The sequence below is a fragment of the Lepidochelys olivacea genome (assembly GCF_965140295.1).
Source record: "Lepidochelys olivacea isolate rLepOli2 genome assembly, chromosome: 1".
Classification (NCBI taxonomy): Eukaryota; Metazoa; Chordata; order Testudines; family Cheloniidae; genus Lepidochelys; species Lepidochelys olivacea.
In genome coordinates, this window is record NC_140411.1 from 213,341,636 (window position 1) to 213,358,181 (window position 16,546).

The 16,546-nt window shown below is 48.0% G+C and overlaps 2 protein-coding genes across 4 annotated transcripts; one reads left to right on the forward strand and one right to left on the reverse strand.

Moving 5' to 3' along the window:
- Positions 1-2,111: 2,111 nt before the first annotated feature.
- Positions 2,112-12,021, reverse strand: PHB2 (prohibitin 2). Of its 2 annotated transcripts, XR_014710770.1 has the most exons (10): positions 11,905-12,021; positions 11,598-11,742; positions 11,351-11,435; positions 10,361-10,440; positions 9,896-10,080; positions 6,677-6,806; positions 5,908-6,013; positions 5,419-5,494; positions 2,766-4,274; positions 2,112-2,246 (listed from the first exon to the last, which is right to left on the reverse strand). XR_014710770.1 is itself a non-coding variant. In XM_084622778.1 (9 exons), the coding sequence occupies exons 2-9, from the start codon at positions 11,722-11,724 to the stop codon at positions 4,194-4,196; spliced, it is 870 nt and encodes a 289-aa protein (XP_084478904.1). In that variant the 5' UTR covers positions 11,725-11,742; positions 11,905-12,021; the 3' UTR covers positions 2,112-4,193. The 2 variants fall into 2 exon arrangements, 1 of the variants encoding a protein (XP_084478904.1); XM_084622778.1 differs by having other exon boundaries at positions 2,112-4,274.
- Positions 12,022-12,170: 149 nt separating this feature from the next.
- On the forward strand, positions 12,171-16,405 carry EMG1 (EMG1 N1-specific pseudouridine methyltransferase). 2 transcript variants are annotated; one of them, XM_084622795.1, is made up of 6 exons: positions 12,171-12,542; positions 12,630-12,731; positions 13,108-13,249; positions 15,221-15,279; positions 15,448-15,597; positions 16,051-16,405. In XM_084622795.1, exons 1-6 carry the CDS (start codon positions 12,399-12,401, stop codon positions 16,162-16,164), a joined length of 711 nt encoding a protein of 236 aa, XP_084478921.1. In that variant the 5' UTR covers positions 12,171-12,398; the 3' UTR covers positions 16,165-16,405. The 2 variants fall into 2 exon arrangements, with proteins under 2 accessions (XP_084478921.1, XP_084478920.1); XM_084622794.1 differs by lacking the exon at positions 16,051-16,405 and having other exon boundaries at positions 15,448-16,032.
- The last annotated feature ends 141 nt before the right edge of the window (positions 16,406-16,546 follow it).

The following is a 16,546-nucleotide window of genomic DNA, read 5'->3' on the forward strand; positions in this document are numbered from 1 at the left end:
TTTTTATTTGTTTTTAAGCCACAGACTTAGCGCAGGGAGTGGAACAGTTGGTTTCCTTGCTTCTGCCTGGGCCTAGTGCATGAACCTGTTAGCAGGTTCTTTTCATATGCCCAAGTGTCATTGCCTTAGGGAGAATTGCCAGTGTGCCAGTACCCTGTCACACCAGGTAGTCCATTGACCTGGGAATGGATTGGAACCAATGCTTGAGTGGTGAAAGGCGCCCATATGGTATTCCAAACCCACCCTGAGCCAGCCAGTGCCTCTTAGCTGGCCCACCTAAGATCCGGTGCCCTAGAGGTAAAAGGCTCTCCATCCCATTCCCTGTCTCTGTCTGAGTCAGACAGTTCTGTGAGTTGGGATATAGTCAATAACTATGGATTTTACCCTATGTAGTCAGTGGCTGAGGTCCTAACTGCTCAAAAACATGCTGTTATTCATTCAGAATAACTTCCTTTTTCATCTGAGTTTCTGAAATTAGCTTATTAAGCCTGGTACTCACACTGGTGGTTGGGTAGGGCTTGTATAGGGTTGGTTTGCCAAGCACTGAAATGCAGCCACCTCTTGGTTCAGAGACAGTAGCTGTTCGGCAGCTGCACGGTAACACTGTCACTTCTTGTCCTAAATGATTGTTTAAAGAATTCCATCTCCAATTGTAGCTGCAAACTGGAATATGCTATGGGCCCTGATTCACAGCCCAACTCTTGGGGGAAAAGAGCAGGGTCTGCTCAATAACACAAGGTTAGGGCCTTGTTGTACAGTCTCCGCTGATCAGAGCAGGCTGCAGCACCAGGCTTCCCAAGTGTGTTTTCATTTGTGAGCTAGATGAAAAGCTATTTAAAAAACCAAATGAGTGCGTTTGTTAACCTGGCCCTGGTGAGGCACAGAAGGGGCTGGTTGACAAAAGTGAATGACGGTGTCAGGTGCTTGGACCTTCAGTGGGGAGCACACTGTATGAAAATGAACAGAATGGGGAAAAAGGAAAAGCAAAACTCAAAAGGCTGCGTGTGTTTCTCTCAGCACTTTGTCCTAAACACACCTGTCTCAGGGTCTACACTACAATATTAAGTCAACTAAAGTTAAGTTGATGTAAATAAAGCAGTGCTCCATGTCCATGCTTGCATCTTCTCCTGGCAGTATGCGTCCTCACCAGGAGCATTGAATTGGGGGCCTTGTGGGACAGCTAGAGCCTGGCAGCCCTGGGACTGACAGCCTCTGCTGTAGGCAGGGGGCTCATATCTGGCCCCTGCCCAGCTGTTAGGTAGGTGCTGGCTCACAGCTGGCCCCCCACACACACACACTCCCCAACAGCCTGAGCTGTCAGCTGGGGGCTGAGTTCACAGCTGTGAGCCCCTGCAGGGCTGTTTCACAGTAGGGAATCTACCAGCAGCGAAATCCATATTCTTGATAATTTCATGGCTGCTGTTATTTCACATTTCAGCTCCTGCTCTGGCTGTCTGCCCATGGGGATGGAGGGGTGTTCACAGCAGGAGTCCTCTCCCCTGCTGCTGATAGCCCAAGCTTTGAGCCCCATGTGGGGATCACAACTGGAGCCCCTGTGGTTTGAGAGGAGCAGAGGGACCAAGGGGGCTCTCACCATCCTAAATCCAGTTTGTAGCTGAGCAAGAAAGGCAGGGAGACAGCTGAATTAAATACAGCTGTTTATACAGCCTCCCAAGCAGCATGCTCTGCAGGAAGTGCTCATAGCAGCAGTCTTGCTCTTGTGGGTCTTTTTCATCCTCTTGGCTCATGCAGCTCAAAAGGCAGCAGAACTGGCTCTGTACAAGCCAAATAATGGAGAACACATGTATAGATGAAGTAGGTGTGAAATTGAGATAGAGGGTGCTGAGGAAGGGAGATGACGAACCATGTAGGTCTTGCTGTGAGCTCAGCTCCAGCATGTATCAGGCTGGGATACAAGAGTGACCCTGCCCAAGTGTGCTGGCAGGAGGGCTTCATGCACCAGCTCCAACACTCCCCCCAAACTCAATGAGGGTTTCACACCCTATCCCCCTACCATCTTGGTTCTGGTCACTGCCATACCCAAGCCCCTCTTCTAAACCAAAACAAACACAGAACTCATCCTCCACTACTAAACACACCTGGGACAAAAGTTTTTGTTCTTTTTTTACTTTTACAAACTTTTGAAAGAATCACTGAGCAGATAAAATTATGTGGTCTGAGAGCCCAAAAATGGCAGGAGCCCCATGAAACCTTCATTCAGGAGTTTTCCCATGGGGAAGGGAGGGCTGGAAGAGAAATTAACAAGAAATTCATTGAAGTGAAAGCTAGGTGCTGGTACCAAAGCAAAGGCCTCATAGGCTTGGCAGACACAGCAGTTACGATTCTAGTCCTATTAAAATCCAAGCACTAGTAGAGGCTGGGTGTGAATAACAGGTCCTCAAGGGCTCATAGGCTTGGCAGACACAGCAGTTACGATTCTAGTCCTATTAAAATCCAAGCACTAGTAGAGGCTGGGTGTGAATAACAGGTCCTCAAGGGCTCATACTGCCGACCCCTGCCTGAGTTTAAAACCACTAAAATGGGATTTAATAGCACCCAAATGAAGCAGGAATTAAACTAGCCAACTGGTGAAGCCCAAAGGCATATATGGCTCCCAACACTGGGGATTGGGTACCAGCTTGGCCATTGCATTAGGAATTTCAAAGTAAGTGAGAGAGAACAATCAGTGAAAATTAACAGGCACCAGCAGGGGGCCCAGGCAGAGCGGGAATCTTGGGTGAGGGAAGATCGTCAAGGTCACTCACACATCTTGCTCTGTCAGTTGGTGTGAATGGTTCTAGCAGTTTCATTTCTTCCCCGATTTGGTCAGGAGGCTGTCACTGTGGGGATAGAGGAATGAGACATTACAGTCTGGGAGGCACACATGCAGGGGCTAGAGTTTAACAGTTGATCCAGCCTGACATTTGGAGAAGAGTTGGCCTCCAGCTCTGGCTTCACTAGCATGTCTCTCAAAGCTCCATGAGCCCCCTGGGAGAGGTAAAAATTCAACCCATTTTGCAGTGGCAAAAATAAAGGCAGAGGGAAGAAATGACTCAAGATCACACAACTAGACAAGGTCACAGCTGAAACAGAACCAAGGAGTCCTGACTACCAGGCCACCTGCTTTAACCCATTAACTTAGCCACTGAAGACTGGCTGGCCTTCCCCTGTGTCACATGTGGGATTCAGCTGGGGGACAGACTCTGGGCCCAGGGACAGGAGATCACCCTAAACACCACAAGTCTTTGAGAGCATGGAGGGAGTTCCAACCTGCTTGGAGAAAGCCTATGGAGAAAGGGATCCTGTACAGAGAAATACACTCCTGTCCTCCCCCACCAAAAACCACAGCAGCCAAATTCCCATACCAACTGCCTCCTTCCATGATCCCACCCCTCCTCAGTGTAGGCTCTCCACACCACCTGTGTGTCTCCTCCACTTTCAGGAACCCACCCTGATCCCATCTTGGCCTGCACTGACCATGCTGCTAAAAACACTGATTCACCACACATCTGGCCTCCAACCTCTCTCATCCATCCATGGCATTATCTCATTCCCATTATCCCAGTATTGGAGCACCTCACAGTGAGATGCATTTGTCCTCACCGCACTCCTGAGAGCTACGGCAGTGCTATAAGCCCCATTTTACAGCTGGGGAGCAGACAGAAACCAAGACTTACATCCTCATAGGCCTTTAAGCACCAAACTCCCACTGACTTGCCCAAGGGCACACAGGAAATCTGTGGCAGGGCAGAGAATTCAACCCAAGTCTCAGGCTAGTGCTCAAACCACTGGACCATCCTCTTCCATATGGCACACCTCCCTGGCTGCCTGAAACTCTGGGATACCCAGCAGCCCTGCCTCCTATGTGATGGAAAAGGGCTCACACAAAGTGACCTGTGCCTTACCTTCCTCTGCATATCAGGAGAGGCAGCCACAAAAGAGAAAAGAGAAAAACAATTAGATTTAACTTGATTTGAATCCCAAGCTTTAGAAATATAACCAAGGCCCTCCCATGCTATCCATGGACTCACCCCACTCAAGAGAAATGTGATTCAGAGGGACAGAGCTCCAGAGGGGTAACTCTGGGGCTCAGAACACCTTTAACATTCACATAGAGAGGGAGTGAGTTTGAGGGAGGAATCCATCTTCTGGAGCTATTTGGAGCCTCTATGACACTCCCCCCCGCCCCCCCTTTACCTGGTGAAGCCCTCATCCTGTAGGTTCAACTGTAAGTTATCAGCTGTGAGATACACACGGTTCTGCGACGCCGCAATCTGGAAGAGAGACCAAGTGAGGGCAGGGTGGCTGGCGTGGGAGCGAGTTCACAAAGGGGTGGAGTGAATGAGACCCCTCCACTCAACTGCCCCCTTGCACACACATTTTTGGGTGGGACAGACTCTGTGCTTTTGAGTGTAGCCTAAGTCCTTGGAAGTGGTCTCGGGTTATTACATGGGTGAGTTGTGAGCAGTCAGCCTCCACCCCAAACCCCACTTTGCCTCCGACATTTATAATGGTATTAAATATGTAAAGAAGTGTTTTTAATTTAAAAGGGGGGCGGGGGTCGCACACAGAGGTTTGCTATGTAAGAGGGGTCACCAGTTCAAAAGTTTGAGAACCACTGTGTTAAGGGGCTTCCAAGAGAGGCTGGGGAATCCCCATCAGGTTAGCAAACACCTATCAGGGATGCTCTAGGTTTACTTGGCCCTGCCTGAGTACAGGGGTCTGAACTAGATGACCTCTTGAGGTCCCTTCCAGCCCTACATTTCTACACCTGCTAATTGAGGCAGCACCAGTTAAACTTTAAACTCAGTTTAAACACAGATTTAGTTAAAACTGGTACAAAGTCATGTGTGGACATTTCTTAGCCTGATTTATGTTGATTTACCATAAATCAACACAGAACTGGGTTCAGTGAACCAATATAAGCCAGGCTTACAACCAAATTACGAGTGTCTACATGGAGTTCTGTATTGGTATAATAGCATATCTTGTTCACGTAGTACAAGTATGAATAAGGACAAAGCTATGTCCCGCATCCAGTGCCATCAGATTTTGAGAACTAGTGCTCATTTCAACTTCCCATCACATTGACCGTTGACCCCCAAGCAGGCATGTGCCCCCTTTCCCAAACCACAGGGTACTGGGGCCTCTGGGTGGCTGTGGCTGGGTATGGGGTGCTGAAGTTTGATATAGATCTGCCTTTACGGTTGTGGGGTAGGAGCTTCCCCCCCACACCAAGCTCACAGATCAGTACAGACAACCCCCACCCTGACCAGAATGGTGGGGGTGCAAAGGGGCAAGGTCAGGAGGAAGCAGGTCATATTCGCCTTAGACTCATCACATGGCCTCTGGGATGGGTGGGGGGAGTGCAAACAAGTTAGTGAAGGGGAATGAGACAACCCTAGGCCCCCAACTCACTGTCTTGGAGATGTTTTGGGCAGCTCGGATCTTGCGCAGCTTGATATAGCCTGGGTTCTTGCTCAAGGCTTCACCAATGTGAGGATGACAGTAAGTTAAGGGGGGAATCTGCTAACAGACCCCCACCCAACTTTCCCCTCCCGAGTGTCACCAGATTCTCTGAAACAATACTCATTGAATCACCTTGACCTTTGACCTCATGGGACAGCACAAGCCTCCCCAAGCCAAAGCCATAGCTGGAAGTTTGATGTAGATTAAGTAAGTGTCAGTTGGGAATGGAGGCTCCAGCCTATCACCAAGATCACAGGCCAATGCAGACAGCCCCCATGCTCTGCCCAGGGAAGGGGGACAAATGATAGAAGGCAAGTCACATCTGCCTTCAATCCATCACATGGCTTCCAGTATGTGTATCGTGGGCTGAGACAGACTCCCAGAATCCCTGTGCTCCAGCACGCCTCCCCAATCACACCCACATGGCATGAAAAGGATATCATCTTGGCAGCCGTGGCTTCCCCCTCTGCCTGGACAATCTTCTGCTTCTGTTCCTGCTTGGCCTTCTCCACCAGGAACTGGGCTCGCTGGGCCTCTTGCTGGGCTAGGGAGGGGAAAAGGCCAAAACCAGAGACATTAGAACCAGGTTCCGTCCTTCCAAATCCCATGGCAGGATCCTTCCTACAGTCTATTCCCTGGGGCTCGTACTTCTCACAGCCTGCAGTTATGGTATCACCATAACTGCCCTTGCCCAGCTAGTCATTTACTTAGATTGTCCATTTTTTTGACACAATTTATGTGTTGGCAGTACCTAGCACAGGGAGGCTGGGGCCCTTAGGCACAACCACAATACAGCTACAAACACTAATAGTCAGGAACTGAGCGTATCTCCCTGAAGCAATAGGAACTGAAGCCTGCTGCAGGAATGGAGAATCTTCTAGTCCAGCTTCCATGACCAAGCACTTTCAAATGCTGCCTGTCAAATACACAGGTTCTGGATGCTGGCCGAAGGAGCCAGACTTTAGCAAGACCTGACTGTGATTATATCCATGTGACGTTAGTGCCATTTTAGACAAAACTTTCGGCACTGAATTTCCTTATACAAAAAGGAAAGGAATGGAACTACCTGTGGCTAACTGTCGCAGTAGGATTCCAGAGTTCACCTGTCACAGAGGCAGATGGGCTGAGGATTCTAAAACAGAAGGGCCGCTCCTGCAGCACTCATCCCCTAACACTGTGCTGAGGCTTGAGAACAGCACCAACTCACCCACTTGCTTAGCCTCAACAGCCGCTGTGTACTCGCGGCTGAAACTTAGCTCGGTGATGGCCACATCATCCAAGATGAGGCTGAAATCCTTGGCTCGCTCTGTCAGTTCCCGTCGGATTAGCAGAGAGACCTGAAATGAAAGAGTGGGTAGGAGGGGCAGAAGGATTGTAACCCACAGATCTCTTCCCAGTTACCATTCCCTCCAGAGCATCATTGCCCCCCTCCCCTTCAATCCACTTCCCAGGGCCCCTATTTCCCAGTATCCTGAGCGATAAGGAGAGGATTCTTGAGCAGAACAGGACCCTTGCATAGGAACCTAAGAATTGCCAGACCAAGACCCACGGTCCATCTAGCCCAGTACCCTGTCTCTGACAGTGGCCAGGGCCAGCTGCTTCAGGGAAAAGTATAAGAAACCCTGCAGCCAGCAGATGTGGGAAAATGTGACCATATTAGGTTTCAGCCTGGTCTCTAATAGTCAGAGATCGGCTTAAACTCTGAAGCATTAACTAACTCTGGATAGTCCTGATACCTAGATGAATATCCACTCTCTTTCAATCCTGCTAAGTTCTTGGCCTCAGTGACATTCTGTGGCAATGATTTCCTCAGTTTAGTCACTTTCAATGTCATTGACAGTCCTCGTGTTCTTGTGTTCTGAGACAGGGAGAAAAGAAGTTCCTGATCTCCCTTCTCTACAGGGGTCATTATTGTGTAGACTTATGTCCCCTCTTATGTCTCCTTTCTAATGAAACAATCCCAATCTGTCTAGTCTCTTTGTTTTTCCAGGCCCTTGATCATTCTCATCACTCTTCTCTGAACCCACTCCAGTCCCGCAATATCCACTGGAGATGGAGTGACCAATACAGCACACAGTATCCAGAGAAGGCTGCACCAGTAATTTATATAAAGGCATTATAATATTCCCTGTATTATTCACAATCCCATTCCATATGCGTCCTCATATTTTGTTTTCCTTTTTTAACCACAGAGACTGTCACTGAGCTGTCTGTGTTGCCCAGGTCTCTCTCCTGAGCTGATAGTTAATTTTGAATCCTGTATGGCGCAGAGGTTCAGCTTTTTCCCTCCCTCATGCATTACTTTGCATTCATTGACACTGGATTTCATTTGCCATCATGTGACCCATTCCCTTAGCATGTTTGGGTATCTCTGAAGTTCTTCCCAGTCGCCTCTCGTCCAGACTAACCCAAATAATTCTTATCTGCAGATTTTGTTTCCTCACTGCTCAGTCAGGTCCCTTACAGATCATGAACACATATTAAACAGCATGGGATCTAGTACAGTCCCTTGAATTCCCAGCTGTTAACCTCTAATCAGGATGCAAACTAACCATTTATTCCTACTCTTTACTTTCTGTCTTGTAACCAATTTTTGATCTATAGCTATATGTTGTCTCTCACCCCCACAGTGACTGAGCTTCTTTAGTAGGCTCTTGTGTAGGACCTAGTCAAAGGCTTTTTGGAAGTCTAAAGAAATGTCAACCCTTTCTTCTTTATCCACTATTTCTCTTACACATGCAAGTAATTCTGAGATGTATGAGACATGATTTTCCTTTGCAGAATCTGCGCAGGTTAGACATTATCAGATCATGAAATTCTAGGTGTTTTGTTGTTTATAATCATTTCAACCTGTGTGCCAGGCACAGATATACGGCTAACTGCATAGTAATTCCTCAGATCACCCCTAGAGCCTTTTTAAAATATAAGTACACCATTTTCTATCCTTCAATTCTCTGGAGCAGAGGCTGGTAATGAGAGTGTGACTATTTTGTTAGCAGCTGCGCCACTTCATCCTGAAATTCCTTCTGTAACCAGCTGGGCCTGGTGATTTTGCCTTTTAAATTATCAATTTGGAACAGACTTTATCTTCACTACCAGGAAAGAACAGATTATGGTAGGAATCCCTCCAACATTCTTAGTGCTGAAGACTGATGCAAAGAAAACATGCAACTTCTCAACCAAATCCTTAATTGTACCTCTGATAATTCAGGGGACTCACCAATTCTCTCAGACTTCTTGCTTCTGATATGTTGAAAGAATCTCATTTGTTTTATGTCTTTCGCTATTTGCCCTTCAAACTCTATCTTGGCCCTTTTAATTTTCCTCCTATACATTGTCTCCTATAATTTATGCTCCTGTTTATTGGCTTCATAAGTCCTACCTTTTGAAAGATTGCTGTTTGGCTTGAATAGCATATTGAATCTTATTCAGTTATATTGGTTCACTCCTTGGCTCTCTGGATCCCTTTTAGTTCAACGCACCCATGTTGCTTCAATTATTGTTTTTATAAGTAGCATCAATTCTACATCTTTGGATTTTACCTCTTCCTTTTATCGTTTAACTTCTAAAAGGGTCTTTTGACTAACCTACTCATTTTATTGAAATCTCCCTTTCTAAAGTTTAGTCATTTTTGATACCCTAATTGCCCCATGGATGTTGAGCCTTATTATACTGTAGTCACTATTCTTTAGTGGCTCTGCTACTGTCACTTCTTGACTTAACTATCAGTTTCTTAAGACTAAAATGAAAGTGTTCTTTTTTCTCTTGTGCTGTCTAGAACTTGCTTCTTGGAACAGCTCTCTCTTAAAATGTCAATCAATTGCTTCTCTAAACTTGGTTGTGCTGTTGGACCAGGCTGTGTGTGGGCCGTTGAAATCCCCCATTATCTTCATTAAGTTTTCCTGCCTCTGATGTCTCTCCACATTGTGCACTCAATTTCCTCTTTTTGATCTGGAGGCCGGTAACACATTCTTACATCTTGGGATTTGTACCCCTGGAGATTCAATGGTGTGATCCTGGCCAATGAGAATTTTTATCTCGCTGGATTCTATAGAATCTTGTAGATACAGCAGTGCTCTGCCATCTCTTCAGTCCAGTCTGTCTGACTTGTATAGATTGACCTTACGGTTCCTTCCGTAGGAGTCTACACTTGGCCTCCAGAATCCCTTTTCTACATTTTCCTGTGCGTCTGGTCCCAACATGTACCAGGACCACAGGCTTCTCCTCACTAACCAGAAGCCAGTTGAGGAGTCTCGTGGTATCTGCCATCATTGAACCTGGCAGGAAAGTGACTCTGACACTGGTGTCAGAGGGCTAATCCTTCCACACTAGCCTCTGTTCCTTGTCCATTCTGTGCATCAGGGTTGGGGGTAGAGGGGGAAGGAGAAGATATCACTCAGACAGACACCTCTGATAATAAACAGACCTGAGCCCGTTGAGTGATGAGTTGTGAAGCATTGAACTTGGCCACAACACTTTTGAGCACCTCGTTGACGATGGAAGGAAGGACCCGCTCCTCATAGTCCAGACCCAGACGCTGGTACATTTTGGGCAGCTCTGCAGCATTGGGGCGTGAAAGGACACGCAGAGAGATGTTCACCATCTGCAGATCTAAGAGACAGAATCAGATTGACTACATCCCCAAAGCCTAGCCTGGTTCCCACCAGCTTCGCCAGTACCCCTAAATCTGCAGGCCCTACACCACTACTCCAGTCCTAGGCTCCCCTCTTTCTGCTAAAGTCTTTCTCCTGGCTTGCAGCTCCAACTCCACTATTCAACTCCTCTGCTTAAGCGCCACATGCCCCCTAGTATTCTAGCACTGGGCTAATACAGAAACCATGGACAAAGAACTTTGTCCCTTCCTCTGTCCTGGTCAAATAGATGGTCTCACCTTTGGAGCCTGTTGGGGAGGAGATTTTTCGGGGTCGAGCTCGGATATCATAAATTATTGGATACTGAAACCAGGGGATTCTGAAAAGCCAAGGAGAAAAATCATGTTATACAAACAACAGAGGTGTCACAAATGAGGGAAAGGAGATTGGGATGGAGAGTGTATGTGTGTGCAATGGGAGGGAGGGGAAACAGTGAATCCAAGGACTTAGTAATACTGTAGAAGGATGAAACCATATTTAGGGCACTAGCTTATGACCTGGAAGACCACAAACCCCTTCTCTACCACAGCCTTCCTGCATGACTTTGGCCTTCCCTCAGTTCCCAGACTATAAAGCAGGGATAATAGCATCACCCTGCCTCACAGGGCCATGGCGAGGATAAATACATCTAAGATTGTGATATGAGGAGCTTAAGTTCTACAGTAATGGGGGCTATACCCCCAGAAGTACCACAGGTAGATCAGTACTAATGGAGCAGTTGAGCTATTACCTCAGCTGTTTCCTACTAAAAACTTTAACTTTTTCCTGTTTTGATGATGACATCAAATTTCTAACAAGTGGATTTTTTGTAGTCTCTCCCTATTTTTTAAATCCAGAAAGTGGGTGTGTCACACTTGATACAGTTATTTAGAGGATCCCAATTTAGCTGTGATGTTGCCACCTCATTGCTACAAGTTCCCAACCTTGCTGCTGTCATGTGGCTGAAGATGGTACTCAGCAAAGTTATGTCGCCAGCACAGGTCCTTTCAGAGGTACAGCAAGATCTTTAGAATAGTTAGTAGATTTTAAGTTAAGATTTAGGAACTACAGGAATGTTTATGATCCTGAGATTAAGGCTACTTTTTCAAAAAGGAATTCACTGGGGGTAGCAGTTAAAGTCTTGGTGTGATACCTGCAGGTGATCACAATCAAGAGAAAGTTGGTTCAAAGGTAATCTAGCGATGTGGATGAAACTCCAGGAGCACCCCTCAAGCACCTCTGACCCTTACCTGAAGTGCAACCCCTCGGCCAGGATCGTGTCTGGCTGGATCCCACCAATGCGGTTGAAGAATATTGCCCTCTGGCCTCCTTCCACTGTGGGGAGAGCGGGCAGCAGTCAGGCAGGGCCGGGAGGGGGGAGTAGAGCGGGGAGAAGAGAGTGGAGCGCGGGTCAGGCCAGGCCGAGCGGGTGCGGGGTGGAGCACGGGTTGGGCCGGAGAGGGCGGGGGGGTGGAGCATGGGTCCAGTCGGACTCACCGGTGAAGACCGACTCGCGGACCCCGTAGGCGACGGCACCGGCTCCCAGCAGCAGCTTGAGGGCGGTGCCCATCCCGCGCGGCCCGGCGGGGAGACGTCCCGCCAAGTCCTTCAGGTTCTGGGCCATGGGGAGTTCGGTCGGGCGCTGTGGGACGGACAGACAAATAGGCAGCCACGTCAGTCAGTCAGACAGACAGACAGATAGTCTCGCTCCCCCGTCCCGTCCTGTCCCGTCTCTTCCGTGGACCCTGACGCGGACTCCCCCACGGCTGGGAGTTCAGCCCGCGCCCCCTAAACCAGTCCTCACCTGCCCCCACGTTGCCGCTACAGGAGGAGGGAGAAAGGGCACCGGAAGTGTTCTGTTCTAACCCCTCCGGCAGGAACCGGTAACCGGAAGCGGCTCACCCCTTTTCCAACATGGCGCTCTGAGTTTAAAAAACCAATCGGGCAGATGCCGTGCCCGCTTCAAAAATGGCAGACGGAAACCAGCCTCGCTGCGGGGAAGTTACTTTACACCACGGCTTCATAATTTCGATCATCGGGCACCACTTTGGATAATGGCAACATCCCAGTAACGGGCCAGTCTGCCGGGAAGCGAGCTACAGGGAGGGTAAATATCCGGACACAGGGCACGTGACGTCGATGTTTCCGTTCTCTTACCGGAAGCAGCCTCTCGCACACCGGAAGTGCTGGGAATATTGGCCAATTTCTAGGCTCCGTCTCCGCCGCAGCTGGGGGAAGTGCGAGGTCCCAGCTTAGAAGAGTACGAGCTGCAGGTGTGACGCCGCTTCCGGTTCTAAGATGGCGGTGCCCAAGCGGCAGCTCCGAAGACCAGTAGGGGACGCGGCGACAGAGACCGACCCGGCCCGGGAGGCGAAGCAGGCCTGGGGGCAGCGGCGGCGGCTTCTAGTGCTTCTCGAGGGAGCGAGTCTGGAGACCGTGAAGGTGCTGGGGAACACGACTGGGTTGGGCCCGGCGGGACTCGCCGTGACCCACCTTGTCCTCACTCTCTTCTCGCCCCTTTGGCTGCAGGTTGGGAAGACGTACGAGCTGCTGAACTGCGACAAGCACAAATCGCTGCTGCTGCGAAGCGGCCGGGACCCAGGGGAAGTGAGGCCCGACATCACACACCAGGTACGACCCCCATTGTGTAGGTCCTAGGAAGGGACCCCTGCAGAAGGCGCTTATGCAAAAGCCACCCAAAAGGGAACGTTTTCTCTGGTCTCCCCATAACGAGAGGTCAGCTTGTTCTTTGAAGCAGGATTGGCCCTTCCAAATATTTTTCTTTTAAGTTTATTAATCACATTACCCACGTAAACAGCCATCTTTTAAAATTCTGCTGCAGCAGAGCTAGTGCACCTTTTTGGATCTTTTCTTACCACTTCTTCAGCAGAATAGTCCCTCCCTGCTTGCTGTGCCCAGACCCCGATGTCTGAGAGTTGAGCCTTCTTTTTAGCATCAAATTCTCTGGTGTCATGTGCTTTCCCCATTATGTGCTTTCTTTCTTAAGAGCCTCCTGATGCTCATGGACAGTCCCCTGAACCGGGCTGGCCTGCTGCAGGTTTACATCCACACCCAGAAGAATGTTCTCATTGAAGTCAATCCCCAGACCAGGATTCCCAGAACCTTTGATCGATTCTGCGGTCTAATGGGTAAGAGGTTCAAACTGCTTCTTCATCCCCTTATGGCTCCCTACTTATGACACTTTGACCTGCTATCCTGTCTGTTTCTTTATTTGCTTTCCCCTCCTCCACTTGCTTGAGCCCTGGGTTCAGTAGCTTCTCCCCTTAAGCTGGGGGAGGGGCCTTCAGATATGAGCGAGCATAGGATAGAAAAAAGAATGAGTACTTGTGGCACTTTAGAGATTAACAAATTCATTTGAGCATAAGCTTTTGTGGGCTAAAACCCACTTCATCGGATGCATGCAGTGGAAAATACAGTAGGAATATATACACACACACACACCATGAAAAAATGGGTGTTGCCATACCCACTATAACAAGAGTGATCAGTTCAGGTGAGCTATTAGCAGGAGGGGGGAAAAAACCTTTTGGTAGTGATAATCAGGATGCGCATCATCAAGGATCTACAACCTATCCTCAAGGATGATCCCTCACTCTCTCAGATCTTGGGAGACAGGCCAGTCCTTGCTTACAGACAGCCCCCCCCAACCGGAAGCAAATACTCAGCAGCAACCACACACCAAAAACACTAACCCAAGAACCTATCCTTGCAACAAAGCCAGTTGCCAACTCTGTCCACATATCTATTCAGGGGACACCATCATAGGACCTAATCACATCAGCCACACTATCAGAGGCTCATTCGCTTGCACATCTACTAATTTGATGTGTTAGCAATGCTCCTCTGCCATGTACATTGGCCAAACTGGACAGTCTCTACGTAAAAGAATAAATGGACACAAATCAGACGTCAAGAATTATAACATTCAAAAACCAGTCTGAGAACACTTCAATCTCCCTGGTCACTCACAGACCTAAAAGTGGCAATACTGCAACAAAAAAACTTCAAAAACAGACTCCCATGAGAAACTGCTGAATTGGAATCAATTTGCAAACTGGACACCATTAAATTAGGCTTGAATAAAGACTGGGAGTGGATGGGTCATTACACTAAGTAAAACTATTTCCCTATGCTTATTTCTTCCCCCCCCATTGTTACTCACACCTTCTTGTCAGCTGTTGGAAATGGGCCATCCTGATTATCACTATGAAAGGTTCTCTTCCCTCCCCTCCCCTCCCCCCCCTGCTGATGATAGCTCACCTTAACTGATCACTCTTGTTATAGTGGGTATGGCAACACCCATTTTTTCATGTTCTCTGTGTGTGTATGTATAGATGGATAGCTATATCTTCCTACTGTATTTTCCACTGCATGCATTCAATGAAGTGGGTTTTAGCCCATGGAAGCTCATGCTCAAATAAATTTTAGTCTCTAAGGTGTCACAAGTATTTCTCATTCTTTTTGCTGACACAGACTAACACGGCTACCACTCTGAAACCTGTCACCACACAGGATAGAAGGAAGCCATAAATATTCAGGGCTGAAAATTTTGAGGAAAGATTCAAAGAGCCATATAGACTCAGACTTTAAGACCAAAAGAGACCATCATGCTCATTTAGTCTGACCACCTGTGCGTTGCAGGCCACAGAACCTCACCCACCCATTCCTGTGATAGACCCATAACCTCTGGCTGAGTTACTGATGTCCTCAAATCATGATTTAAAGAGTTTGTTACAGAAAACCCAGCATTTACACTAAGTTAAAACTGAGAGTTGACCCTGCTGCAGAGGAAGGCAATAAAAAACAAACCAACCAACCAGCCCCGGCTCTGTTTGTTGTGGTGAAGCAAAATAACCTTCTGCAAGTCTGGGGATGTAAACTGCAGCCATAGATTGTTTGGGAGAATGGGATGAGAGAAAGGAGTCCAGGTCTGAGCCTGAGGGATGCTGCCCCAAGGGAAGGTTCTACATTGTTAAAGGCATTGGAAATTAGGAGGTTCAGACACAAAACTTGAGGCTTTTCCCAACTCAGCTTGCTGAAGAATAGGTACTCTAAAGTTGGCACATGAAAATTTCCTTGTTCTCTTTTTCTCCGACCAGTTCAGCTGCTACATAAACTCAGTGTCCGTGCAGCTGATGGGCCCCAGAAACTGTTGAAGGTAAAAGTTTCTATTCCTAACTGTTGAGGGGGAACTTAATGACTCTGTGGTGCTCCGTAAGGGCTGAGAATGTGGTAAGAAGTGAGCCTCTGCTGCTGTACAGAAAAATTGTTTGGAATCCCAAGATCTCACCTTTAAACCTCAAGCTAAATGTGTTTGCCCATGCAGGTCATCAAGAATCCAGTGACTGATCATCTCCCAGTGGGCTGCATGAAGATAGGCACCTCTTCCTCAGTTCCCAACGTGACGGATGTGCGTGAACTGGTTCCCACTGCAGAGCCTGTTGCAATTGTTGTGGGAGCTTTTGCCCATGGCTCGGTAAGGGTAGTGGTAGCTGACACACCTCTTCTCCCATCATTGATTGCCTGGTGGAGCAGACAACCTGTCATGGGAAGTAGGGGACTCTTTCCCTTTCAGTATACATCATGGTGTTCCTGCACTACAGAGAGGATGCTGTTGATGCAAAGCCTGTGCACACCTGCATGATTGCTTATTTTAAGGGGGTATTCCCTTTCAATTCCTCTCCCAGAATTGCACTGAAATTTTATAATTTTATGCCACAGTCATGCTAACCCACTTCATCTGGATGCAAAATGTTGAGTTAGTAGCTGTCCTGCCCTGCCCTGCTTTAAGGGTGGGTGCCTATCAGTTTTGGGTGGATTGCAGTACATAGTGTGAAAAGTACTGAAGTGCAGTGGTTGGGGGTGTTAACTGACTGGATAGTAACATGGATTTCCTACTTCCCCCTCATTCTTCTCTCTCTCTCCCCAGCTGAATGTTAACTATACAGAGAAGATGATCTCCATCAGCAACTATCCCCTCTCTGCTGCCCTGACCTGTGCCAAGATCACCACAGCCTTTGAGGAGGCATGGGGGGTGGTGTGAGCCCTCCATAATTGGCCCTGTGGAGTAGGACTCTGATCTTTCTAGAATTGGCAGCTATTTTTCTACTCGTGTGTGTAAGGAGCACTGAGAGTCAACCTTGGCTGAAGGCTTAGTAGTAGACTTCAAGGCATACCGTGCTGAGCTTTCCTTCCATACAGGCTGCTCCCACGGTGAGAGGCCAGTAGGCACCCCTCTGGGGCTGATCTTTCTCCTTATATTAAAATTACTTTTGATAAAGATGCATTTTTGTGCTGTGAATTTTCTAACTGCAGGTGAGTAAAGAGGTGAGGAGAGATGCTGGAGGGTCTGTGCCTGTATTATGACCTTTGCTAACATAAACCTATTCCTCAGCAGCAGCTGACCGTACAGTCAAGAGTAACTG